Source organism: Miniopterus schreibersii, assembly GCF_964146895.1.
Source record: "Miniopterus schreibersii genome assembly, chromosome: 2".
Classification (NCBI taxonomy): domain Eukaryota; kingdom Metazoa; phylum Chordata; class Mammalia; order Chiroptera; family Miniopteridae; genus Miniopterus; species Miniopterus schreibersii.
The window spans coordinates 52,089,331-52,115,776 of record NC_138102.1 but is presented as its reverse complement, the minus strand read 5'-3'; the positions used below and the strand labels follow the sequence as shown (position 1 = coordinate 52,115,776).

The following is a 26,446-nucleotide window of genomic DNA, read 5'->3' as shown; positions in this document are numbered from 1 at the left end:
ACAACTATAGCTTATGGAGTCCTCAGGATCCTCTGGGACTTTTACAAAAGAATTGCCCCTCCTTCACCCAGGGCTATACCAAGTCAAGCCCAGAACTCTTAGCAAAATATTACCTCAAGGCCTAAAATTAAAAAGAAAGCTATGGTATTTAAGAGGAGTTCCTTATTTGCATATTTTAACTCCATAAAATTGCATGCTAACTGGCTATTTCTTTGAAATTTCAAGACTTCTTTAATGAGATTATGGTAAGTAGTAATTTTAAGCAGTTCTTAAGTGGCCCTGTTTTCTTCTCCGTTCCTGAGTGCATTTGGATTTGGAAGCTCAACTAAAATGCAATTTAGTTCACATTTTTAATTTTAAAATAATTAAAAATTTTCTATGTTCTTAGGAGGTTACATTTTTTTCTTGAATAGATGAACTTATCATTTGTCCATTACATGTTAATGAAGATGATATATACTATACAATAAAAAATGCTTCTGATGCTTTGTGTATTGTTGATGCTCAAATGTTTGATAACTAAGGAATTTTGTGACTCTTTTCCACCCGAAAAATTGTGAGAAATGGTTAGTTGAAATTACAAAGTCATTTTTTTCTTTAAATAATCAATGACTGTAGCACCTGTTTATTTTTAAATTGGTTGTTTATTTTGCTTTATTTAGGTAGCCCAGCAGAATTTTCTCAGCTACAAGTAGATGATGAAATTATTGCCATCAACAACACCAAGTTTTCATATAAGGACACAAAGGAGTGGGAAGAAGCCATGGCTAATGCTCAAGAAACTGGAAACCTAGTAATGGATATCAGGCGGTATGGAAAGTCTGGTGAGTTGGTTTTACCACTGTGTCTGGCTTTTTAAATTGGGAACTGGTCTTTGGGAAGTGGTTATAACAGCTTGCTTCAATAACATTTTTTTTCTTTTCATTTTACTTTTTGCTTAAAGATATTTTGGTTATGTCAAGACAAATCATGAGTGACTTCCTTGAATATTCCGTCTGAAAACCTTTCGCTAGCAAATTTACTGAATTCTACATTATTTATTGACTGATTTATATGCTGGACTGACTTTGAATGCATATATCAACCAGACTGTTGTTTTTTTAAATTTATTCAAATGTATCTCACTTTTTTTGAAGGCTATTGTAATTGTGTCTGCATTAGGGAGTCATATAATAATGTTGAGTATTAAGAAGTACACTACAACTGGATTTCCTCTACAGCACCGTAATTGTAACTGGTGTAAGAGAGAACATGGTAGGTCGTATTCTTGTTGTTCATTCTCAGGAAACTTTCAAAATACATTCCATTATTGTGTTTCTTAGTTATAGAATTTAGATGGAAATGGGCATTAAGCCACCCAGACCTACCAAATTGTGATATCAAAAAAATAATATCCAGTCCTGGTTTACAGAAAGATTCAGCAAATTTGCTAGTCTTTTCATTATTAACATGATCTAACCCTGTGTTTTCGGAAGATGGTCTCTTGGTTAAAGCCTTAATCTTTTCATTTCTTTCACACACTACCTGATTTGTTTGTCTGTCTTGTGTATGTGCATTTTGTATATGTCCATTCAGTAACTTTGTTCTTTCCACTTCAACATTTATGTGTACTCATTTCTTGATCTTCACGTGCCAATCAGATTGGGGCAAAGACCAGCATTCCCTGCCATTTACACGGCATAAAACCCTCAATCTCACAAGTATGGCTACCAAAATTATAGGTTCACCTGAAACAAAGTGGATTGATGCAACTTCTGGAATTTACAACTCAGACAGATCTTCAAATCTATCAATAGTGACTGATTTCTCAGAAAGCCTTCAGAATTCTGTAAGTATTTTAAGAACTGGGAATATTTGTTTAGAGCAAAGCAACTGTAGGAAGTATGTGTCAGGGGAGAATAATTTAGTTTGTTTGAACAATTTTGATGTTACTTTAAAAAACAAATAATTAAATAAGATAATTTATAGTAAGTAGTGAGAGTAAGATGTATTTTTGAAAATCATGAGCATTACTCATTAATAATTAGAGTAATAATGAGTTATATAATGGTAAAATCAAAAGATCCCATACTGGTGTTTTGCAAGTGTGTCTTACCAGTCTTTTATCATTATACCCATCTCTCAGATCTTTGTGAATGTGAAGTAGTAATTATGTAAAATTACACACTGTGACTTTTCTATGCTTTCTTTAGTTTTTACTGGTAAAATAAGTATAGTAATTGTGTGTAATTTAAAACCTCATGAAGCAGTTTTAGTCCCTTGCGTAGATGAATTTGGTGGGTAAACTTATATATGTGATTAAAAGATACTCAGTTACATTAATTGATTAAAATGATTATAATGTAGAAATTTTTCTAAGTGTCAAAGCAGTACTTAAATTTAAATTTTCAAATAAGTGTTTATATTGACTCCCTAGATACATATTGTTATTCTAAGGTACCCCCTTTTGTCTAATAAGGAGATCCTGCTAAATTGTGTAAGACAAGTATAAATCTTAGAGAATCCTATATAACTATGTTGCTTACTCATAAATATAAGGCCAATGGATTAATCATTATATGACCCATAATATTTCTTACAAAATTAATGACCAATTGAACTTAAAGCCATCCATGCTTGCAGCTGGTCATTAATCCTTCCACAAAATTTAGAGAGTAATAAAAAATAGTATCCATTATATGTAAAACCTGTAAAGAGTATGCTAATATCGACAATTCATTTTACTAAAAGATATTTGCATGAACAGGAAATGCATTATTCAAGTCCAAATCCAATTGAAGAGAATGTTAACTGGCATTTTTATTTTTTCCAGAATACTGAGTCCAAGGAAATCAATGGGATTCGTGATGAAAGCAATACTTTTGAATTAAAAGGTAAACATCACCATTATAACTTACATTTAGAGTATAAGAAAAGTCATAGCACCCATGTTCTGTTAATATAAAAATTAATATCTGTGAGTGAAAGAAAAACTGATCCGCTGCAAATTGAAACTAAAGGGTTAGCACCCAGATCCAATTGCAGCCGGTTAGAAGGGCACTCAGTTCCTTGTTGAATGGCTCAGGCTCTGTGAACAAAGCTTTGGCAGCTTGTCCAGGAGCTTCCAGTGCCTGTGTGTCTAAGCCAACTAAGAAAGACTGGTTTTCCTGAGGCCACGCTATGGTATGCTGCCAAAGGGAATCTTAGTTAAATACAAAAAACGATGAATGAACTTTCCTTTCTCCCTTTGTTGTTGTGAAAGGGACAAGCTTGGAGGCAGCTAATATCAATAGGGAAATGCCAAGGGCAATGATAGTTGTTAGCAAAAGTACCCATTTGTAACAACAAAGCAGGCATAGTATCTAAGCTAATTTTGCTTTATGGAGTTACCATTCTCTCCCACCTTCTGTTGGTCTATAAATAATTTAGCTACTACATGCTGTGTGCTGTTCCTTAGGCATACAAAATAAATAGGCAGGAAAAAGACCCAAAGAAGATGAAACTTCTTTTAGCATGAAACTAGACTACTTAGGAATAGGGCTGGGTTTTCACAGCAGCCTGGTGGCTTTGAATCTGCGTTTGCCAGTTCATAATACATTATGTCAAAGCCAAAGTAAGTTTATAAATGTCCCTCTCTGTATTGATTATTTATCTTTGTGTTTAATTTCTGGTTGTTAGAAGTGACTATATTTTGTTTGATATTGCATTCTTTATCAAGGGAGTTTTTAAAACATGACTTACTTTTCTTCATGATATTAAATATGAGACATCCTGGTCCTGTTCTGCCAGTGACTCAGGCAAAGCAAAGTAACTCATTAGTGACCATGGGACTACACAGGTCTGTCATTTCAGGGTTTTCTTTAGATAAGTAAACAAAAACTATATCAAGTAATAACTATATTTACACTTTATGAATAAATTGAAGCATAATCATCATTTGTCATGCTCTTGAGACAGATCTGTAGAAATCAGAACTTTTTCTTTCTTATCTGACAGGACTTCATTTGTTTTACCTAAAATTAGTGGCTATAAGATCTTGAAAATGAGAGCAAAATATTCTAGTTAGAAGAATGCTTTAAGTTTAGCATTTGTTTTTATTTTATCTTTCTCTGGGTGTTATTTATTTTCTTTTCCTTTTCCCCATTATTCTGGAGTTTCTTTTTTACTCATCTGTATAGTGAAAACTCTTAGTTACAAACAATTATCCTGGTACTAGAAGAGATTTTTGACTGACCTAAGCAAAAAAATTTAATTTCCATTTTCCTAAAGCTGTGTGATCCAGCACAGAAAATGATACTTTGGCTTTTGTGAAACTAGGCTGCTTATCTGCTAAAATTCATTAATCAAAATAGTAGTTTCTTTTACTAATTTGAATATAGGATAGACTACTAAAAATATGTGTGTCTTTGTGCATTGAAATAATACATATCTTCCATGGCTATTAGTTTTGTCATTTTTATTATCAAAAAAATAATATTGCTGTAGATTATAAAAATATATCAAGTATCGTTTAGTTTTCCAGTGGTGAGAAATTAAAATGAATGATATCTTATTGATTTTTTTTTTTTTTTTTTTGTATTTTTCAACTAGCATCTGAACCTATTTCTTTGAAAAACTTAAAAAGGCGATCACAATTTTTTGAACAAGGTAAACCACCAAGCTATAACAATTCATGCATTTTCATGGAATTGTTCCTACCCTCCACTCTTTCCCGATGGTCTGTGGTGCTGGGCACTGAGCCTCCTCAGCTTGGCTGTCATTATGACCAATGACATAACCCATTTCCATTCTTTCCCTAGGGTCATCAGGCTTTTCTTACAGCTCATGGGTCTACCTCTGTGGTAATGGGTCTTGCGTGTCCTTTGTACCTCTGAAGCTTCTTTTTTCTTTTTTAATTAAAAAATTGAGATGCTATTAAACACACATTTCTTTCCACTGGGTGACAGTAAGAAATGAGGCATTTCATTTAAGCCTTACTGCTTCCTAGAAATTGCATAATATTAGATTACACCAACATATCACTGGCTAACTTTCTAAAAACTTCTGCTTTTTTGTTCTGGAAAATGTTCCCAATAAAAAACCAGAATTTTTTATTGCTATTGGGACGGCAGCTTTGGAGTGTTAATAGGACTGCTCTGTTGACTTTGAAGTAAATTAAATACATTTTGGTGACATTTGTGAACAAGTGTTGGTGTAGTTGGGCAGCGCTCCCTTACAATGTGCTGTGCATGTTGTGTTTCCTTCCCTCTCACATTTGCCTGACGCTCTGTCTCATGAATGCAGTGTGAGCTCTGTGTTTCACTGTCAAGAACTTAAAAGTAATATCCAGACATTTGAGATTCAATGGCACGGTTGGTGGGGAGTGTGCTGTTATTGTCTAAAATGTTATTGTTTCTTACTTTTAAGATTATAAAACATTTACAAACTTGCCTTATAACACGATGTTTACTGGACTTTTATGTTTTGTATTGATCTCCTACTCGTCTTCCTTTGGTGAATTATGATCTCTTGACCACACATAGAAATAGTTCACCAGCTATGCATGTGCAAGGTCTATTTGTGTCAGTATCCTTAGTGGTTTTGATATTTTTTTTGTTCAACTTCTCTTTTTTCCATGGTAATTTAATTGATACAGTATGATACTACTAGCTCAGATTGGCTAAAATCAAGCAATTCCTTTTCTTTCTCTATTCTAATTTTTACTCACTTTTCTTCAACAGGCTATTTTAGGGAAGAATATTTTCCTAAGTCTCAAAGCAATTTTCTTAAAAATATAATTGTGTAAGTGAATAACTTATTTGACAGTCGAGGTTTCAGGAAAATTTAAAAATACTGTATGATAGTGTATTTTATGAAATTTGCTTACTTGTTTGTATTCATTGTACTAGACAGACACACACTTATGTAGACCCCCTAAGACTAAAAAGATTAACGCAGTGCCCATAAGAATAACACTGTGAAAAAGAAAAAGTGTAACACTGTGCCATACATGTGAAGTTGGAATAATCATATTTCACATAACAGGAGAGGAAAAGGAAAGGTTTCTTGAACATGTTTGATGTGGTGGCTTATTTAAGAAAAGTAGCTCATTAGCAAGAAGACTTGAAAAATGGAAGTTACAGTTCTCACATTGTAACAGCTTTTACTTGTCATTGAATAGTGGCAAGTAAAAAATTGGGTTTGGTAGATGTTATAACATTTGAAATTCTGTTTTGTTTCATTTTTTAAAATAGGCCAAACTATGAGATACTACCCAGTCTATTAATGAAAGAGCCCTCTAACTTATTCAGAAATATACCATTGACCCAGGTCTAGTCCTAGTACTTGGGTGTGCCCTTGGCATCCATAGTTGACCTTTTCTTTTTTCTTTTCTTTTCTTTTCTTTTCTTTTCTTTTCTTTTCTTTTCTTTTCTTTTCTTTTCTTTTCTTTTCTCTTCTCTTCTCTTCTCTTCTCTTCTCTTCTCTTCTCTTCTCTTCTCTTCTCTTCTCTTCTCTTCTCTTCTCTTCTCTTCTCTTCTCTTCTCTTCTCTTCTCTTCTCTTCTCTTCTCTTCTCTTCTCTTCTCTTCTCTTCCCTTTCCTTTCCTTTCCTTTCCTTTTCTTTCCTTTTCTCTTCTCTTCTCTTCTCTTCTCTTCTCTTCTCTTCTCTTCTCTTCTCTTCTCTTCTCTTCTCTTCTCTTCTCTTCTCCTCTTTTCTTTTCTTTTCTTTTCTTTTCTTTTCTTTTCTTTTCTTTTCTTTTTTTAAACTGACTTTGAATTTGGAAGATGAATACCAAACAGACGGAACTTAAGAGGAATAAAAGGATTTACTCCTGTTGTTTAAAAAACTGATGTCACTTAGTATACTGGCATAGAAGCAGCTAGTGATATGACTTTCTGAAAGGAATTCTTTCATAGAAACGAAAAGACTTACACTGCATTTTTTTCTTCCTTACCCACATGCTGCCCAACAGGAAGCTCTGATTCTGTGGTTCCTGATGTAAGTAGCATTCCCTTGTTTTTGGAATAAATAAGGTGGCCCAGTCTTTTCAAGTTAAAAAGACCTATTTTGAAATATAAAGCCAACTGTCCTTGGGTACAGTTTAGGTGCAAAGGGTGATATGAATAATATATGTATGCAAATATGCTTCCCTAGGTGGCTTAATGAAGTAATATATTCTCTGTTTGCACCTCTTCTCTCATAACCGGCCAGCTTCCAGTTCCCACTATCAGCGCCCCGAGTCGCTGGGCTTGGGATCAAGAGGAGGAGCGAAAGCGGCAGGAGAGGTGGCAGAAGGAGCAGGACCGCCTGCTGCAGGTAGAGCACAGGAACCCGGAGCCACAGGGAGTAGGTCTGTGGTGACGGCCTCTCCCTGGCCAGTGTCAGCCAGTGCTGAGGAGAGTATAATGCCAAGTGAAATAAGCCAGCCAGAGAAAGACAAGCGTCACGTGATCTCACTCACGTGTGGAATCTAATGAACAAAATAGAAGCAGAGGCGTGGAAACATGGAACAGACTGACGAATCCCAGAGGGGAGGGCGGAGGAGGGGCGGGGAGAGATTACTGAAGAATTTACATGCGTGTATGCAGAACCCATGGACACAGACAGTAGTGTGGTGAAGGCCTGGGGCAGGATGGGGGTGGAGGGCCGGGGGGGCGGACATCTGTAATACTGTCAACAATAAAGATAAATTAAGAAAAAAAAATTAAAAAGCCAGTAACTTCATAATTGACAAATAGTTTGATAATGCACTTTGTATTAACACACAAAGATTATTATTTTTTATATTAAAAATAATTTTCTATTAAACTGCAAAGACAGTTACCTTTTCATTTTGAAACTTTCCAGAATCCTCCTTTTAAAATCATTTTTTTAGCCCTTGTGTCTATTTTTATTTTATTTTTTTATTTTATTTTTTTTTTTAATATATCTTTATTGATTTCAGAGAGAGGAAAGGAGAGGGAGAGAGAGAGATAGAAACATCAATGATGAGAGAGTCATTGATCGAGCCCTCAACCCGGGCATGTGCTCTGACCGGGAATCGATCCCAGGTCGATGCTCAGCCGCTGAGCCACGCCCGGCCGGGCTGTGTCTGTTTTTAGAGCATATGAGGCATTCTAGTGTGGACTTTCTCTTTCTATGTGCTATTTTTAAATTAAATGTGTTTGGGTGACACTGGTTAATAGCAAGTTTCACGTGTACAGCTCTGTTATACATCATCCGTATATTGCGCTGTGTGCTCACCACCCCAAGTCTGGTCTCCCCCTGTCACCGTAGATTTGACCCCCTTTACTCCCTTCCTCCTCCGCCTCCCTCCTTCCCCTCCAGTAAGCACCATTCTCTTGTCTGTGTCTATGGGTTTGTTCCTTTCGTTTGCTGCTTTCTGTTTCATATCCCACATATGAGTGAAATCATATGGCTCTTGTCCCTTTCTTTCTGACTAATTTCGCCTAGCGTGACACTCTCACGATCCATGCGTATTGTCGCAGATGGCAGCATTTCATCCTTTCTGAAGGCTGAGTAGTAGTCCACTGCATAGTGCACCGCAGCTGCTTTACCCAGTCATCCACCGAAGGGCACTCAGGTTGTTTCCATGTCTTGGCCATTGTGGGTGATGCTGTAATGAACAGAAGATTTTCGTACGAGTGAGGGGCTTTGCGAGGACTTACTGCCCCATAAGCTCTGCGCTCTGTCTAATTGCAGAGAAATTCAGCCCCCTTACAGTTAGCTTTACGGGCTTTAATGAATTACAGCCACAGTAAAGGATGCATTTGGGTTCAATGCTGACTGTCTACCCTTTCCCAGTGCCTGCATTTTAATACATTATATGCTGTTTTGTATTATGGGGAATAAAATCTGATTGGTTAAAATAAATATCTCTGTCTTTAAAGACTGAGGTGAAAGGTGGGGCTAGCAAAAATGCTAATGAAAAAGATTAACATCAGTCTATTAATTAGCTAATTAATTAATGTGCTATGATTTCTTATAGGAGAAATACCAACGTGAGCAGGAGAAACTAAGGGAAGAGTGGCAGAGGGCTAAGCAGGAGGCTGAGAGAGAGAATTACAAGCTTTTGAATGAGGTAGTGTTGGAACATGTTCTTCCTTCTCTATCTTGTTGGTGAAATCAGCTGAAAAATGGAAGATTATACATTTCACTTGGCTTTTCTCACACACTCACCTACATAGCTCTTTGAAAAATACAATGAGCTCTGATTTTCAGAATTTTGCTTTGATGTGTCAACATTTCTCCTAATTTCTCTACTGAATAGTTCAGTTATTCTATCAAGAGACCATGAGTGCGTCTTTCTAAGTTACATCTTTGTCACCTGTGTGTGGCTTTGTTAGTGATAAAACTTAGCATCCTTTCAAGTAGAATCCTGGGCCAACTAAAATTGACGATAGACATACCTTTATGAAATTATAGAAATACACAAAAATTTTTCCCCTCTGCTCATACAGGAGCTAATGGTCCTAAACTCAAACAGCATTGTGTTGACCACCCGGGAGCCCGCTGTTGCCACCTTGGAAGCCGCCTGGGGCGAAGGGTCCAAGTCTTCCGACAGGGAAGGAACCCGAGCAGGAGAAGAGGAGAGGAGACAGTGGCAAGAGGAAGATGTGAATGAAGACCAAAGAAAGAAGCTGCAGGAACAACTCACTCTTGAGAAAGAGAGAGAATTGAAGGAGCAACAATATCAGGAAGAGCAGGAGGAAATACGGCGCCAGGCAGAGGAGCAGGAGCGCCAGGCAGAGGAACAGAAGCGCCAGGCAGAGGAACAGAAGCGCCAGGCCGAGGAACAGAAGCGCCAGGCAGAGGAACAGAAGCGCCAGGCCGAGAGAGAGAGGGAAACGTCAGTGAGAATATACCAGTATCGAAGGTCTGTTCCCGTGCTGAAGGGTACTCGTGGTTTTTCAATTGGCTTGGCTTAGCTGTATCCATTCCCCACTTCAAAGGCACCTAATTGGTTTTCCTGCTCCCCACCATGCATTCTCTACACAAGTGACCACAAACAGCCAGATTGAACCCTTGTCATTGTAAATATGACCCTGTCACCTTTCTTTCCTACTCAGTGTCTCCAAACAGCTTCCCTTCACATTAGAACACCACCTAAAGTTCCCATGGCCTTAGAAGGCTTTTGTGAACTGGCCCTTGGGCCTACCTGGCTTCCGATGACCCCCCCCTTATGTGGTTTGTTATAGCGGCACTGTCCTTTTACTTTCTTGAAAATGCACAACATAGTCTCCCCCTGGGTTTTTGTGTTTTCTAATCCCTGTGCCTGGAGAAGTGTTCCCTCACATGTTCGTTGTCTTACTCATTTTGTTTATGTCTGAACAAGTGCTACCTTCTCAGACCTTCCAAAATGCCTAATCTAAAAGACATGCCTCTCCCTACCCCTTCTCTCCGTGTGCCCTTCCCTGCTTTATATTATGCATTTATTTGCTTGTCAGTTGGCCTGCATGCCCCTCTAAAATGTAAGCATTAGGAGGCCAATAAGTTTGTTTTGTTTCCCTAGAACCCTACTGGGTCATAGCAGGCACACAGCATGTGTTTGCGGAATGAATTGCAAATGTCTGTTGGTAGCAGTAGATCTGTTTTCTGCAGTAATTGATTGAAATATTTCTGAGTGTTTAGTTTTCAACCAAGAGACCATTCTCATAAAGATGCTAGAATAACATGATTTTATCTATTTCTTAAACCCAGGGAAGAGGCATCAAAGTCTTTTATTTTGATCATAAACTTTTTCCATCTTCCAGGCCTGTTGATTCCTATGATATACCAAAGGGAGAGGAAGAATCTTCAGGTTTGCTTCCTAGTGACAGGTGTGTAGAACACTTTCGTTGTAATTTGGTTGCAGACATTGGCTTCACATGAATTTTTTTGCCAAGGTATTTTGTGGAACTACTATAGCTCTTGATCGTTTATGGGAAGCAAAGAGAACTTGCTGGTTGATATTTAAAACCACGCCTCAACTTAGTAACTTAATTTGTGATATTGTGGGTCAGCATTTTTGGCTGAACTTAGTTGGCAATTCTTTTAGTTGATTGGAATCATCATGTGTCTACTGCCAGTTTACTAGGTAAACTTTTGGGAGTTGACTGGTTGTCAGCTAGGGCAATGAGACCACCTGGGCTCTGTGTATTTCAAGATGCAGCAAACCAATGCATTCTGACATGCATGGTGGCTGAGGAGAGAAAAGAGAGAGAATTAAAGAGAGAAAGCATGCCAGGCACCTCATAGTCTCAGTGCTGACCTGGCACACCATTGCTCTTGCCACATTCTGTTATTTAAAGTAGCCATAGGATCAGCCCAAGTTCACAGAGAGAAAGACTCCACCTCTTTATGGGAGGAGCCTTAATGCAAAGGGAATGGGCACAGGGGGAGGATGGTGTTCATTTTTTGCAACCTACCTTAACATTTATTTTAAAGAGGTTATAGGCCATGGCATAAACTTACCCAAAATGAAGTTACATGTGGACATCTGAAATGAGAATTGTGGCCTTTCTCTTAGTTTCATTAGAGCTACTGGTCAGTTTGGGGAATGCAGAGAGTATTTCAGATACCCCAAAAGTTATATATACATCTTATAATTTCCTAAAACATTAAATTTAATGTTTTTAAGTAATTTTTAAAATGCCTCGAACTTTTGAACTGACTAAGGATTTCTAAGCAGAATAAAAATATCCAGTGTATGATTATTAATTTGTGTTTTCAGAGCTGAAATGTCTTCTTTAGGAAGTTTGCTTTCTAGATAAGGCGAGACTCATCTGCATAGGCAATCAGGTGGCTGACTAGGGCCCAGAGTAGACGGGGAAAAGAAGAGGACTGTACAGGTAATGATGGGCTGATGCTCAGCTAGGAAAACGCCTAGTGATGAATGACCTGATTTATAATTAGTGTTTCTGGGTACCTGTAGATGACTAAAGTGTGTCTCTCTCTTTTTTTAAGCTATGGATTTATTTGTATATTTAAATAAGCTTTAATTACATAGCTGATTGCCTTGAGCAAATAATTAGATTGCAGAGAAAGGAAACTTAAGGAATCCTGGAAAATATGAAATGCTTCTAGGCATTGGTGGTACAGCAATGCCCTAGAGGAATTAAGGAAGGAGTGTCATAAAAGTATTTTCTTCTATGTTAATACAAATGAAACCATTCACGAATGTTGCTAACAGTTGTGTTACGTTATTATATATTATACATTATTAAATGTTGTATACATACACACATATATGTTGTATGCATATACGTATGTAATACATGTATACGTATGTTTGATAAGGTACATGATTATTCATTTTTATTACTATTATTTGAAGTTATTGTGTCTAGTAGAATGAGAATGAGATCAGCATGTGTTGCTATACAGACCTAAATTTTGCTGTTACAAAGTCAGGAGTTTCTGGAATTTTCTTCTGCCAGTGAACTCCGGCACCTCTTTGGAATGTTAGGATAGCATTTGGTAAGTTGCTATTTCAGAGCAGTACTCTAATGCCCCCAAAGTTCACTTCTTGACCCCCGTGCAGCGTGAAGCAAGTAGAGCAGTCTGATGTTAGGTGACCTGATGAACGCTTTGTCCATTCCGGTAAGACTGAGGTCCAGAAGAGAGTCAAAGTATCTAATTGGGTCCAATCATAAGCGTGGTCATGATCAAGATGGAGGTTTTCACATGATTATATATTTCTAGCATCAAGCTCTTCTCTCTTCTAGAGATGTCACTGTTTTCTGCTAGTTTGTGCAACATGAAAAGTTCCTTGGTAGGAAAAGAAATATAGCTCTCAACAGACACAGGAAATAAATCAGCTTGAAAAAGTAATATTTTTGGTGTTTTTCATAAATATGAAAAGGATGTCCTTAATGAGACATATGCAATATATTGTGTTCTGTGTTCTAGGAATAAATCCAGATCCACTACTGAACTGGATGATTACAACACAAATAAAAACGGTAAATGTGAATTTTTTTCAAAATTGCTTATTTATGCTATCACATGCTATGATCAGTATTTTTAAGGTCAAGATATTTCAGGTTCATTAAGATTACATAATAAAAATACCAAATATTTTTAGCATTTGTTTTTAAAAACAAAACTATCTTTTGCTTATTTTGGCTTTACTTTATAATGGAGGGAATATTGGGAGGTTGAAATGGTTTTAAATAGCTAATGAAAAAATGTGGAAATTTTGCAAAGTGCTGCTGGTAGTGTTTTGTATAGTAGATTTCATCTTGCAGCCAAAGAAATGGGACAAAAAGTTTTCTGCAGAATACTACTAGGGGGCTTTGAAATTGTATATAAAGTTGAAGTACATTTAAATGACAAGATGTCAAAAAAAATAAAAAATGATAATGATTCCACTAACTTGGTAAAAACAATTTGGAACCCGATATTTTTATTTGTAAAGTGCATTTCTAGGAATACATGTAACTGAGGTTATATAGCTAAAAAAAAAAAAAAAAAAAAAAAACTAAGTAAAAAGCATCATCTTAAGCAAGGTTTGAATTTCAGGCTTTGGGTGAGCAGGATTTCAGCCAGTTATGTAAATGAATGAAGGTTCAGGTGAGGACTGAGGTGAACTTGGTCAACACACCCATCTAAGTGGACAGCCACTTCCCAGCTCCAGCCTGTCACTGCCACGTGGGGGATTGTAAGCCAGTGATTACCATTTCTATCATAAGGGAAGTAAAACAAAACAAAAAAATCTGAATTGTACTGACAAGGAATTTAAAAAATTTAAAACCCTCCGTGAGCCAAACCACATCTATAGGTCTGAATGGTCTGGTGGAAGCCAGTTTGTCACTTCTTGATAAAGCTTGTAAAATTTGCAGTTTTAATTAGGTTTTATGATCACCCCTTTCCCTTTCATTATCTGGTCCTCCTTTCACATTACAGCCTATTTTTCTGTTTTTCCCATTAGGAACTCTTAAATGTAACCAAATTGCTCTCTCTCAGTTCCCAGCTTATCAGGTGCTTTCTGATCTGGTTCTTCTGGTCTCACCTATTTGGATTTCTGGTTTCTTCTCCGCTACATTTGCCACTGACAACCATGAGAATTAAGGTTTAAGTACTTCAGTATGCCATGAAACATTTTTAACTTGCATTGATGATATTCTCTCCTGAACATAAGCACATGGGCTGTTAATAATGGCAAGTGTGATTCTCTGCAATAGTCTTGTTAGTATTTGTGGCTGGCGTTATTAATCTGGTTGTTCTTGCAAGTACGTCTTCTCTCCTTGCCTAACTGAATAGCAGGAAGTCACTAAATATTTTATTGAAAAACTTGGTTGTGCCAATAAGGTACTTTTAAAATAGAAAATGTTTCATTTAAAATCTGACCAAATTAATGAGCTGTGTGACACACAATATAGACATAGATGTGTAAAAGGAGCCTCTGGTGGCCTTATTCATGGCTTACTTGAAGATGAACTAAGGCAGACACACATCATGAATTTTGACAAAATGACAATAGCAGTGGATCTGGAGAGCGAAAGAAAAGAAATCCTTAGATGAAATTTCCTAATCCAAATTAAGGTGGGGAGGACACTTCGAAGTTATGGATGTTTTACCCAAATCAGAAATTAATTGGCAAATCCAATGAGACAAAGCCTTCAGGATAAAACCTGACTTAATTTTCATTCATAAAGTCAACATTCAAATTATAGCTTTGTCAGTTTCTTAGAAGAGAAACAACTCTCCTAACATCACTTGGCTATCCTTTGAATTACTTGGCTGTTTTTCAGTTTCACAAAAGCCAGTTCAGTGATTGAATATGCTCTTATTTCTTCAACGTGGTCATGATTTAAATTCTGTGACTTAGCCTGGCTGGCATGGCTCAGTGGTTGAGTGTCGACTCATAAACCAGGAGGTCACAGTTTGATTTTCGGTCAGGGCACATGGCCCGGTTGTGGGCTCGATCCCCAGTGGGGGGCGTGCAGGAGGCAGCCGATCAATGATTCTCTCATCATTGATGTTTCTTTCTATCTCTTTCTCCCTCTCCCTTCCTCTCTCTGAAATCAATAAAACAAATAAAAATAATTCTATGACTTATACCGTGGAGACTCAAGTCCTGGCATCTAGAGATGCATGCATGTATGTCTTCACTCTCTCCCCAAGGGAAGTGTAAGTATTTGAAAGAATAGAACTCCCAGTTCCCTGTGGAGTTGTCACAGCAAGCATTCAGTGAGCATGAGCAAGATTGATTTAATTTAGGGAGAAAGAGAAAGGGGAAGAGAAACTGTTTCTGGAGGAGCATTTAGTAACTTAATATTGCTGAAATCAGTGCTGGGTATTGCCTTTTCAGGCAGCTTCCTTAGTCTTCCCGAGTGTGCTCTGGGATATGCCTGTGGGTGTGGAACTGGAGTTCCCAGGGGTAGGAGACTATTGCTTTAGGTTCCCAGGCAGCAGCTTCATTGAGAATTGATAATCTTTGCATATGTGCATTATGTCACATTTTTTTGCTATGCCGTATTTGGAGATTTAACCACTATCCTTTTTTGAATGTGCTAACCCTGCAGCTTTTGATGTGTTTTTAATTTAGAAAGCCATAAATATGTAGACCGAGTTGGGAGCAATAGCTCATCGCAGAGGGGCTCCAAGAAGGACCAAGTTCCATCAGGAGCAGAGCTGGAGAGGCAACAGATCCTTCAAGAAATGAGGAAGAAGACGTCCCTTCACACTGACAACAGCTGGATCCGACAGCGCAGCGCCAGTGTCAACAAAGAGCCCATTTGTCTGCCTGGGATTATGAGAAGGTGAGAGGCATTTTAGGAATTACTTCCTCTTCTGTGCTGTGACGCAAATATTTAATTTCGAGAGGGCTGGCTACTTTGGGCAGAAGAAATGTCATAATTTCTTCCCTTAATCTAAGATTTAGTGGAAGAGAGGGAAGTAGAGCGATGTCATTGGGCACTTATCAGGTGCCAGACACATGTCAGTTGCTTTGTCCTCATCATCTGACTTCATCTGGGGGAAATATTTTGAGGGAGGGAGAGTTCCTTCTGTTTTTCCACATGAAGAGACCATGGGTCAAGCAGGGAACACAAGTGGACAAAATTAAATGGCTAATAGGTTGTAAAGCTGCATGTAGAAGTCTGAAACTTGATTTGGGCACTTAAATAATTCATGCAGTTCTTGGTGCTTCCTTGGCTGCTGAACTTAAAAAAGAAAATTAAGCCTCTGTTTGTTTATAATAAGATAATGGTTAGATTGGAATCATAATAGTGTTCACAAAATGTGAAAATCTATTTTTTTTTAACTTTCCGAAACATATATAGATATAAATTACTTAGAGGTGAGAGGATGAACATTTTAAAAGATATGTCTTAGGTAAATTAATACTGAAGTTAATTTTATTCAGTATTTCCACAGCTGAGAAACTAAGGACAATTATTTGCAACATATTACAGGCAAAGGGCTAATTATCTCAATGAACTTTTGTAAATCAGTAAAAAAAAAAACCCTGACAACTTTATAAAAACAGACAATTGATATGAACAGATAATTCATAAAAACATAAATAAAGTCATTAAACATATAAACGATCAACTACTGGTAAAACAACAATGATATAACTCGCTTATGGGATTTGTAGAGAGTTAAATGAGTAAGTCTAGTATCGATGATTGTATAAGGAAACAGGAATTCTTGTTCCTGATTAGGTGGATAGCTATTTAGTGATCATTAAGCAGAAGGTTTTTTTGTATCCTGTGAGCACTTTAGTTTCTGGCACTTTATCTTCTGGATATGTTTGGTTAAGTTTGCAAAAATATGTCGAAGAATATATACTTTATTATTATTATTATTATTATCATTATTATTATTGGTTAAGCATACAAAGATATATTGAAGAATATATATTTAAATATTATTATTTTATTGATTTTTTTGAGAGAGACAGACAGAAACAAAGACAGATTTGTTGTTCCACCTATTTTTCCATTCACTGGTTGATTCTTGTATGTGCCTTGACCAGGAATTGAACCCAAAACCTTGGTGTGTCGGGACAACACTCTAACCAACTGAGCTACCTGACCAGGGCTTATACTTAAATATTATTAAATATACAATTAAAAAAGAATATAAACTAATAAGGATGTCTCTAGTACTCGTTAATAAATAGTGGCACACTAATTAGGTAGAATATAATACAACTATTAAAGAATTGAAAGCAGCATATTGCTGAGTAATGCACCACCTCAAAACTTTGTGGGTTAAAATGATTCATATTTCACAGTTCTGAGGGTCACCTGGGCAGTTCTTTACATGATGTTAGTTGGGGCACTTGGGCAGGTGTAGTCATTCAGAGCTGGGGTTGGCAAATTTTTTTGTATGAAGACAGATAGTAAATAATTTACTTTGTAAGCCACGTAAGTCTGTTGGATTTTCTTTGTTGTGGTTGTTTTATGACTGTTTGAAAATATAAACTACCCTTCGCTCATGAGTTATACATAAGCTGGCAGTGAGCTGTATTTGCTGACCCCTGATGTAGAAACTCTGCTGAGAGCTCGGCTGGAACTGTCGGTTGGGAGCCTCAGTTCTCCCTATGGGCCTCTCCACATAGCTGCTTGGGCTGCCTCATGACATAGCACCTGGATTCAAAGAGGAAACCTTGCTAGATGATAAGCCCTAAAGCTTATTAAACCTCTGTATCATGTTTGCTAATGCCCCACAGGTCAACATGTCACGTGACCAAGCCTAGAATCAGTGAGGGGACTACACAAGGGCATGGATGCCAGGAGGGTGATTCAGGGGGTCCACGAAAGTACCATCTGTCACATGAACTGATGTGGAGATAGTTCTAAGATCACAAATATTACATGGAATAAAGCAAATTATGAAGAATATGCATTGTTGAATAACCCTAATTGTTTAAGAACGTTAAATACATCACATATATTACATATGTATATAGATATTGCTTTACTTACATATGTAAATTTGTATGCATAGGTACTTGTGTGCATACATATGTAAGAAAAAGTCTAGAAGGATACAATTAATAATGGCAACTTCTGGAGGTTAGGACAGGTAAATTGTAAGGGAGAGAGGGGAAACCTAATTCCTCCTTCACATACCCGTCTCTCCTGCTTAGGCCTTTCTCATCATGATGGTGTAGTACTTATATAACTGTAAAAGAAAAAAATACATATTTCAAATTTGGGGTAAGAGATAACATTATAAAAGTGATAACAAAATTTGACAAGGTCGAAAAATACCCTCATAATTTGGAGTCATTCTCTGTAGATCAGAATTAATGTAAGTATATAACTTCATTTAAGATAGATTTCTCAAAAGTTTTATTTGCATGAGTTTCTGGTGGTGAGTGAATGTGGGCTACGCAGTAGAAATGGCCTGGATTACTTGCAATCAGAGAGACTTTGGTTTGAAAGCCAGTCCCACCACTGACTAGCTCTTTTGACTATGGACAAGTTAAATTCTGAGAGATCAAAAAATAAATAAATAATTATACATAGTTGTGAAGATTAAATTTCAATATTTTTGTGTCAGTGTTTAGTATAATATCTGACATATGTAAGTGTCTAAAAAGGTTTTTGGTGGTTTTCTTGGGCTTGGTTTTAAAAATGAAGATTGATATGTCTAAACAGTTAAAGATTTAAAGAACAAATATATGTGGTCTTTGTCTTAGAATTTTATTTAAAAAATATTTTTCTTAGTATTTTTCTTTCCACTTTGGTATTTATTCTTTAATCTAAGCACCAAGTAAATAAAAATAGAAATAAATGAAAGTTAATTGAATATGAAATATCATGATGCCTCTGATGAAAAGAAACTTTAGTTTTAAAGGTAATTGAACTTATTAGATTAATACCTGCTTATAAAGTACATAAAGTTGATATATATATATATATATATATATATATATTTTTTTTTTTTTTTAAATATATCTTTATTGATTTCAGAGAGAGGAAAGGAGAGGGAGAGAGAGAGATAGAAACATCAATGATGACAGAGTCCTTGATTGAGCCCACAACCAGGGCATGTGCCCTGACCGGGAATCGAACCCTGATCGCCTGGATCCTAGGTCCACGCTCAACCACTGAACCACGCCCGGCCGGGAAAAGTTGATATTTTAATGACTGAATGTGTTATATAATTGTGATTAATTCTTTCTGTGTTTCAGAGGTGAATCTCTAGATAACCTGGAATCCCCAAGATCCAACTCTTGGAGACAGTCCCCTTGGCTCAATCAGTCTACAGGGGTCTATGCTTCTTCCTCTGTCCAAGACTTTAGTCGCCCGCCACCTCAGCTGGTGTCCACATCAAACCGTGCCTACATGCGAAATCCAGCCTCCAGCATCCCCCCTCCTTCAGTTGGTCCTGTGAAGACCACCCCCGCACCATCCCCCACTCCACGTGGCCATTTCCCTTCAACTTCACCATTAGGCTCCCAGCCACGAAACAGGTGAGGCCCTTTGGGTTTCTCCTTTGCTTAGTTTCAGGGGTATTTTTTCATTAAAATTTCCTCCAAATCTTGTCCAAGCTTTCCAAAGACAGCGAAGCCTTTTCAAATGTGTCAAATTTAGTGTTCTTTTATCCAGTCAGTTGAGAGGGCTTTCTTAATAGCTTCCTAAGAGTATTGATGGATGTCTTGTGAAGCCGCTGGTGACCTTTAACACACCAGCGTCATTGCCACTGTCTCACTGGCTGGTGCTGTGGTCAGTGGCTTAGGTACAGATGTACCTGACTAGTTCTCAATATGGAATCATTCAGATATACAGTAGCTTAGGAATGCATTTGAAATTTATGAGTAAAAGCAGGATTGTAAAATGGTTGACTGTTTTAATGAGACAATACAAACTCATTTTGTAGAAACTAAGTGTAAAAGGAAAGCATTATAACCAAGCTCCATTGTCTGTGGAACTTTAAACAAGCTGGATAAAAAAGAAAAAAAAGTAGTTAGATATTGCTTTAGTGTTTTTGATTTCCAAAACCATTGCTTTTCTCTTACTGGTTTGCCAACATTTTGTTCAGGCTACATCAACTGATTCTGTAGGTCATATGCCACGGGAACTGTGTAAGGATTATAATAGTAGGTCTTGATTCAAAACTTGCCTTTTGATATGGGAGAAAGCTCAGATAGCAACATGCATTGGGTGTTTAGATCTGCTTAGCTTCTCCACAGATCATGATGCCTCATGAAGCCACACACAGCAGTGTTTCTGCTGTTACCTGAATGGAGTTCTTCTAGCATATACTGTTTCTCATGCAAGTGAAACTGAAAAATAGAAACACAATGATTTGATTGATATTGGGATTTTCTTTAGCCATCAAATAAGGGATTTTTCTTAAGAGAATATATTTTATATCCATCTAAAATGTTACTTGTGCCAGAATCTATGAAATATGTGCAACTGAGTTTGAATCAAGAGAAGACTGGGTGAGGAGGAAGATGAAGGCCATGCATGGGGGAAAAAATGAGGAGAGAGTACTCACTTCCTGAGAGCCCCACCCTAGGAACACATAGGAAAAGTCTATCTAGGAGGTGGTGCTCTAACATGAGGCACTCCACAGCTGTGCACTTTTCAAAGCCACTAAAGTGCTATGCTAGTACTGTGGGATCCAGAGGTAAGAAGTGGCTTACCCCTTTCCACCTGGGAGAGAAGAAAAGACTTGTATCCAAAGGGAAGGAGAAATTCTCCTTACCATTCTAAATGGTAGCTGTCAGGCAATTTTTAGTTCATCTCTGCAGAAGCCATCCTGCAAGCCAGAGGCACAGTCAGGAAAGCACTGCTACTTCTGTTTAAATTGAATATTGGGTGAGTGAGAAAGAGGGTGGGAAAACAAGGTTGGGATGGTAGCTCACAGTGCCTCTTGGAAGAAGTTGGGGCTGCTCTTTTGTGTTCCGATGTGTGAAATGACATGATTAGAGTCGTGCTTTAGAAGAGGGGGAGACTGTTGCTGAGTAGATGTGATTCTAAGGAAGATAGCGCCTTGAAGTGCAGAATGGACTAATTACACCAACGTTGTTCATTTATTGAATAGGTGTCAAGGGTTTATGAACCATCACGGAGATCCTTCAAGGTACAATATAATCAATGCACATCCTGATTGGCTGGTGAAAATTTTCCTCCCACAGATCTAGAGACTTTCCTAAATTGTTAATGTTAACCCCAGAGTGTGATTTTAAAATAATGACCTTGAGCTGCGCAGATGAAAGCCTCCATTCCATTCTCGTTCCACGTCTAGGTCAGTCAGTGGGAAGCGTGTGTGCTCCTACTGTAATAACATTCTGGGCAAAGGAGCCGCCATGATCATCGAGTCCCTGGGTCTTTGTTATCATTTATATTGTTTTAAGGTGAGACTAAGATGAACAGCCTCTGCAAGCCCGCAAGGCTTTGCTTGGAGAGCGCATGGCTGCTTTGCGCGCTGGGTGTGGACTTGCCATTAACAAGCTAGGTGCTGCTGTATTTGTCAGTCTGTGCTGCATTTTGAATTTCAAATTGCTTGCTACTACTTAGTTCTCACATCTTGAGCCTAGTTTCAAAAATTGTAGAAATGCCTTGCATTTCCCATCTCCAATCTGTTAAGGTCCTGTTGGTAAAACTTACAGTGCATAAATGCATTTTCTATCACACGGCCGTAGGCATATCTGAAATGTAATTTACTAATGTCATTAACAGCATGGGGATGGGATGTGCAATTATAAAAGTGTCTAAAAGCCTGGCTTTGAATAGGAAGAATATGTAAGGAAAAGCATTGTAAATATTACAGTTGCACAGCCTGCTTGCACTTAATGGTTTCTTGCACATAGGAAAGAATTAAGGCGGTAACTACTCTATTTTGCAGGAACTGTCGTTAGAGACACATCTAGTGGGTTCTTGAACTTGTGTTGGGCCAAAGAGTGATTCCAGTTGTTGATCCTGGAGTCCCACAGACCACAGCTTGTTGAAGCTTATATATTCCTGGCTTGGTCTGTTTCTAAGTAAAGCAGAATGAGTCAAAATTATTAGTGTTTGAGCACATGGAACCAAAATGCCCAGCCTTGAGGTGAAGCGCCATAGGAAAACACTTGCCAAGCTGGTGCAGTAGGGGCACCGGGTGCGTCCCACCCCTGAGCTGAGTGCCAGAAACCCAGTGTTCATTCACTTCACCAGTTCTTTCATGGGGTGCTTTAGCCTCTCTTATTCCCTTGAGAGAAGTGAAGACCAGATTTCTTCAGTGAATCATTTTTGCTCTTTTGGTATATTTAGAGTGATCATCTTGGCTCTTAAATTGGCTTTATGAATCTTTAATATCTCATCTGGCAGGCTTGATTTTAATCTACTAATTATCTTTTGGCTTTTTTTTTTTTGGCTGAAACATATCAAACTGCTTAGAAGCTGCATTTTGCTCCCTCCCCCGCCCCCCCAGGAGTGCCCCAACCTTACTTGAGCTCACTGATGTGGATTTTTTTTTTTGTACTCCAGTGTGTTGCCTGTGAGTGTGACCTCGGAGGTTCTTCCTCAGGAGCCGAAGTCAGAATCAGAAACAACCAACTCTACTGCAACAACTGCTATCTCAGATTCAAATGTAAGAGAGCAAATCAGGGAGAAAATTTCTAGTCTTTTAAGGAAACCACGAGTTCCCATGCATTTCCCTGACCCTGCACCCATTCCCCCCTCAAGCTCCCTGCCTTAGAACTCCAGGTTTCAGGAATCTTAGTGTGTACCACTCGCTTAGGGTACAGTGAGTGGGCCAGAGCTTGGGATTCTAGCCACACAGGGTGGGTTGTGGGGCTGAGGGACGTGTGCCTGGGAGTGAGGACAGTGCCCTGTGCATTCTGCTCAGAGTCTGGAGAAACTGCTAATGACCTGAGGATATGAACAAACCAAAAGAGACAGTTAAAATGAATTTTCAGTGCAGACTGTCATCTGTTTGTTGACTGCGGATTGTTCACTTGTCATTAGCTGATTTCTATTATTTAACTATGAGCTCTGATTATGTGATTTAGAATATGATCAACTTTAAAAACTGTGGTTTAAAAGGTCATAAAGGATAGTTTATGCTTTGTTATCATGTAATCATATATAAATATATACATTTTAGAAAGAGCATTAATTTTGATTATATGCTATTTCACTGTCATTTTTGGAAAAACTGAGTTTTTAAAAAACTTTGCGTACTACTTTGTGTCTAATCATGTTTTTGTTTGTAAGTGTGTTATGAACCTAGGATAGCATCATTAGATTGTGCATTGTTTATAGCTAAATAAAGACAACCATTACTGCTGTTTATATTCTGAACCTTGATGCTGGTAACATGTGTTTCTTCCTTATTGTGAAAGGGTATTACAAGTGGTATCAGCAAAACCCTTTGCTTTTGAACTCAGAGGTATTGGTATGGCCCTTTATGTGAAGAGTGCTTTGGAAATGGTTTAAGCCCAGTCAACTCTCTTTTATCTGTCAGCGGGGTCTGAGTCTTCTTACCCCAGCGGTCCAGTCCTTTTCTGGATGCTGCCACTGAGGCTGGAGAATGTCAAGGCTGGGTGTGTAACTGGGGGAGTGTGTATATGTGTGTGTGCTTTTCTCTCTTCAATCAAATTTCAAAGCCAAATAGAACTGATTTTTTTGGAATCGTCACAGAAAAACTGCCCATGCCTTTCTCCAATACAAATAAAAGAGAGTTGAGTGTAACTTACTTCTGTATCAGCAGTTATTTTTACTCGGTTTTTGCAGACAAAGACTTCTAGTACCCAGAGGCTGTGATTTGCCTAGCTTTATCCTAAGTGAGTGACAAGGTGACTCTTTCTACCTCACGGGGCCACTCTCTGAGTGATTACTGCTATGCATCCCAAACGGCAATATTCCAGAGTTTCTGACTCTAAGCGCTTTTCTTTCTTCTCTCCCTGCCTGATCAGCTGGACGGCCAACCGCCATGTGATGTAAGCCTCCATACGAAAGCACTGTTGCAGATAGAAGAAGAGTTGGTTGCTGCTGATGTAGATCTATAAATATATGTTGTATGTCTATTTTTTGCTCTCTTTTTTTAAAAAAGAATAACCCTTTTTTTTTTTTTTTTTTGCCTCTGTAGATTACATCAGAGCCGTATAGTCTTGGTAGAACCTGTATTTTTGTCATTGTTTATTTATAAGGAGGTAATTGTGTGGGGGGAAAAGTGCAGTATTTACTTTCTGAGTTCAGCTTCATAAAAGCACAAGGGAGAAAAGAACTTCAAAATATTTTTGAGGCTGATAGTGATCAGTGGTGTTTTGAAGAGGGTTATTTTATTGTTTTTTTAAAGGTTCTGAAACATTATTTGAAATAGTTAATATAAATGTATAATTGCATTTGCTCTGTTTATTGTAATGTATGCTAAATTAATACAGAACCATATGGAAAATTTCATGAAAATGCACCCCCCAAATTTGCTTTCTGTATCCTTCTTTTAAACTATATATTATGATTTGAAAAAATTAGCTTATATAAAATTTTATTTGCTTGATGAGGGGAGCTCTGTTTTCTTCAGAATTATCACTAACCAGTTCCCAATAGAAAGCTGCTGCTTTTCATTAATGAAAAATCATTAGAGTTTGTACACCAGAAATTTTCTCCAGAGGCTAGTGAGCCTTTCTGTCCAACTGCATTTGTAAATAAAATTACTGATGCATTTAAGGAGTGGTTCTTTTTGTTGTTGTTTTTTTTCTGTGTGTTTTTGTGTGTGTGTCTACCTTCCAATCATTTTAGTCACATTTCAGCATGTGCTTTTCTTGATATTATGCTTTATTTAGCATCTTCACTGAGGTATAAATTGACATCATAAACTGCACATATTTAAACTGTACAATATGACAAGTTGGGACATTCGTGTATACCTCTGAAACTATCACCACACTCTTGATATTGTTTTTACTGAAACATTTTAACATGGAACTTTATTTCTGATGGAAAGCTGTTTTTGAATGTAATTATGTTTTTATGGTAAGAGGTGAAGCAAATGGTGAATTGTTGGATCATTTATATAAAATCTTTATTCTTTTGCTTCCATGGTGATAAAAGGAGAATATAACAGTGAGTTTAGAAAATGTACACAGTAAAAAAAATAGATATCTCTGGAGATGTTTTACAGTCTGGAGTGGGGATGCAAGAATAAAAAACTAAAGCATGCTTTGAGAAAAAATATAAACTTGCTTGAATCCATTACAATAGTGAAAGTGGAGTAGATAATTCTAGGATATGAGAACTGGATTGGAATAGGTTAGAAATATACATGTGAAACTCCCGTGTGTGGGAAAATGAAAAATATAGTTCATTTTCATTTTTGTTTAGTATTCATTCTTTCTGATTATTAAAGTAATACGAATGTTTATTGATGAAAGTTATCAAATGCCCTAAAACATAAAGAATATAATTCTCAATTCCAAACTCCAAAGATGAGAACTCTGTGTTTGAACTCATTCTGTGTAATTTATCCTGCTGCATTCTTAGTTAACATTCTACTGTGAATTTTTTCAAGTTCTTAAAATCATTTCTATTTATCTTTATTAATGGATCTCATAGTGCTCCATTGTTTGGTGCTATTAAGATTTAGTTGATAATTCCTCTGCTGTGCACATCTCACTTGTTTCTAATATTTAATATTTTAATATAAGAATATAGTTATATATGTATAAATATTTCTAATATAAATTCTATAATAGACTTTCTGTGATCATATCTATTTCTTTGTATTATTTTAATAGATATGAGATTATTGGTTCAGAGAGTATGTATTCTGAGGTTATAATGATGCATATTGCCAAAGTGGTTTCCCAAAAGCTGCTACTAGCTTAGACTCTCACAAGTAGCACTTGGGCTTGTCCAGCTCACCTCATGTTCCCCAAAGTGAATTTCCGTTGCCTTGTCTCTGCCTGGCATATAGTAGCCCTCAACATGCTGTAACTGAATAAATTAGTAAGCCACTGCTTCAATATTTGTCTTGTTAATTGTGCTTGTTCCTGCCTGTAGTGCAAGCTCTAATTCTTACCTGATTTTAGTTATTTTTATCCAGTATCTTTTCTGATCAATAATCCTTTTCATCTGTCTTTTGTTTTTAAATATTTTTCTGTTGATTTTTCTTCTTTGCATGTTGACTTTTTCCTCTTGTTTCTCACATTATCTTGCTTAGGGGTAATAATTTTGTTAGTACAGATTGTTAGAACAACTTCCAGAGATTCTCTTGTAAGACACTGGTTCCATAGTGCCTTTGAATAAGCCCATGAGTGTTTGTTACTTCATTTAGAAATAAGGGAAGATTCAGTCCTCTAGACATTTTTTATTCAAGCTTTACATGCCAGGCACAGTAGATACAGCAACGAATAAATACAAGGTCTGGGCTCTGATTGAGCTTAGATTTGTAAAGAAATACAGAAAAATGTCACACACATATTATAAGGGCACTGAAGAACAAATGATCAGGGTATGTGTGGGAAATGGAAGATTGGTAGTGCTTTTTCAGAGATGGCCTCTCTCCTATTTGAGCTAAAGCCTGAAGGAATGAGGGAGCAAACCTCCCAGATA

General features: G+C 37.3%; 1 protein-coding gene across 30 annotated transcripts in view; it reads left to right on the top strand.

The window, feature by feature from the left end:
* Window positions 1-24,570, top strand: part of LMO7 (LIM domain 7) — a gene marked incomplete at its 5' end in the record, with an annotated part of 204,614 nt that extends 180,044 nt beyond the window's left edge. For 7 of the 30 annotated variants that reach the window (XM_081130634.1, XM_081130633.1, XM_081130619.1 and 4 more), the window contains 15 exons: window positions 663-824; window positions 1,722-1,828; window positions 2,813-2,873; window positions 4,570-4,626; window positions 6,931-6,956; window positions 7,170-7,274; window positions 8,947-9,039; window positions 9,419-9,834; window positions 10,712-10,777; window positions 12,849-12,901; window positions 15,490-15,703; window positions 19,093-19,374; window positions 21,159-21,267; window positions 22,379-22,481; window positions 23,809-24,568. In XM_081130634.1, the coding sequence (XP_080986760.1) occupies window positions 663-824; window positions 1,722-1,828; window positions 2,813-2,873; window positions 4,570-4,626; window positions 6,931-6,956; window positions 7,170-7,274; window positions 8,947-9,039; window positions 9,419-9,834; window positions 10,712-10,777; window positions 12,849-12,901; window positions 15,490-15,703; window positions 19,093-19,374; window positions 21,159-21,267; window positions 22,379-22,481; window positions 23,809-23,831 (1,877 nt within the window). In that variant the 3' untranslated portion in view covers window positions 23,832-24,568. Of the gene's footprint in view, window positions 1-662; window positions 825-1,640; window positions 1,829-2,812; window positions 2,874-4,569; window positions 4,627-4,778; window positions 4,821-6,930; window positions 6,957-7,169; window positions 7,275-8,946; window positions 9,040-9,418; window positions 9,835-10,711; window positions 10,778-12,848; window positions 12,902-15,489; window positions 15,704-19,092; window positions 19,375-20,954; window positions 20,994-21,158; window positions 21,268-22,378; window positions 22,482-23,808 lie in introns of all 30 variants that reach the window. The other 23 variants (XM_081130632.1, XM_081130630.1, XM_081130618.1 and 20 more) reach the window with 10 other exon arrangements.
* Window positions 24,571-26,446: the final 1,876 nt, after the last annotated feature.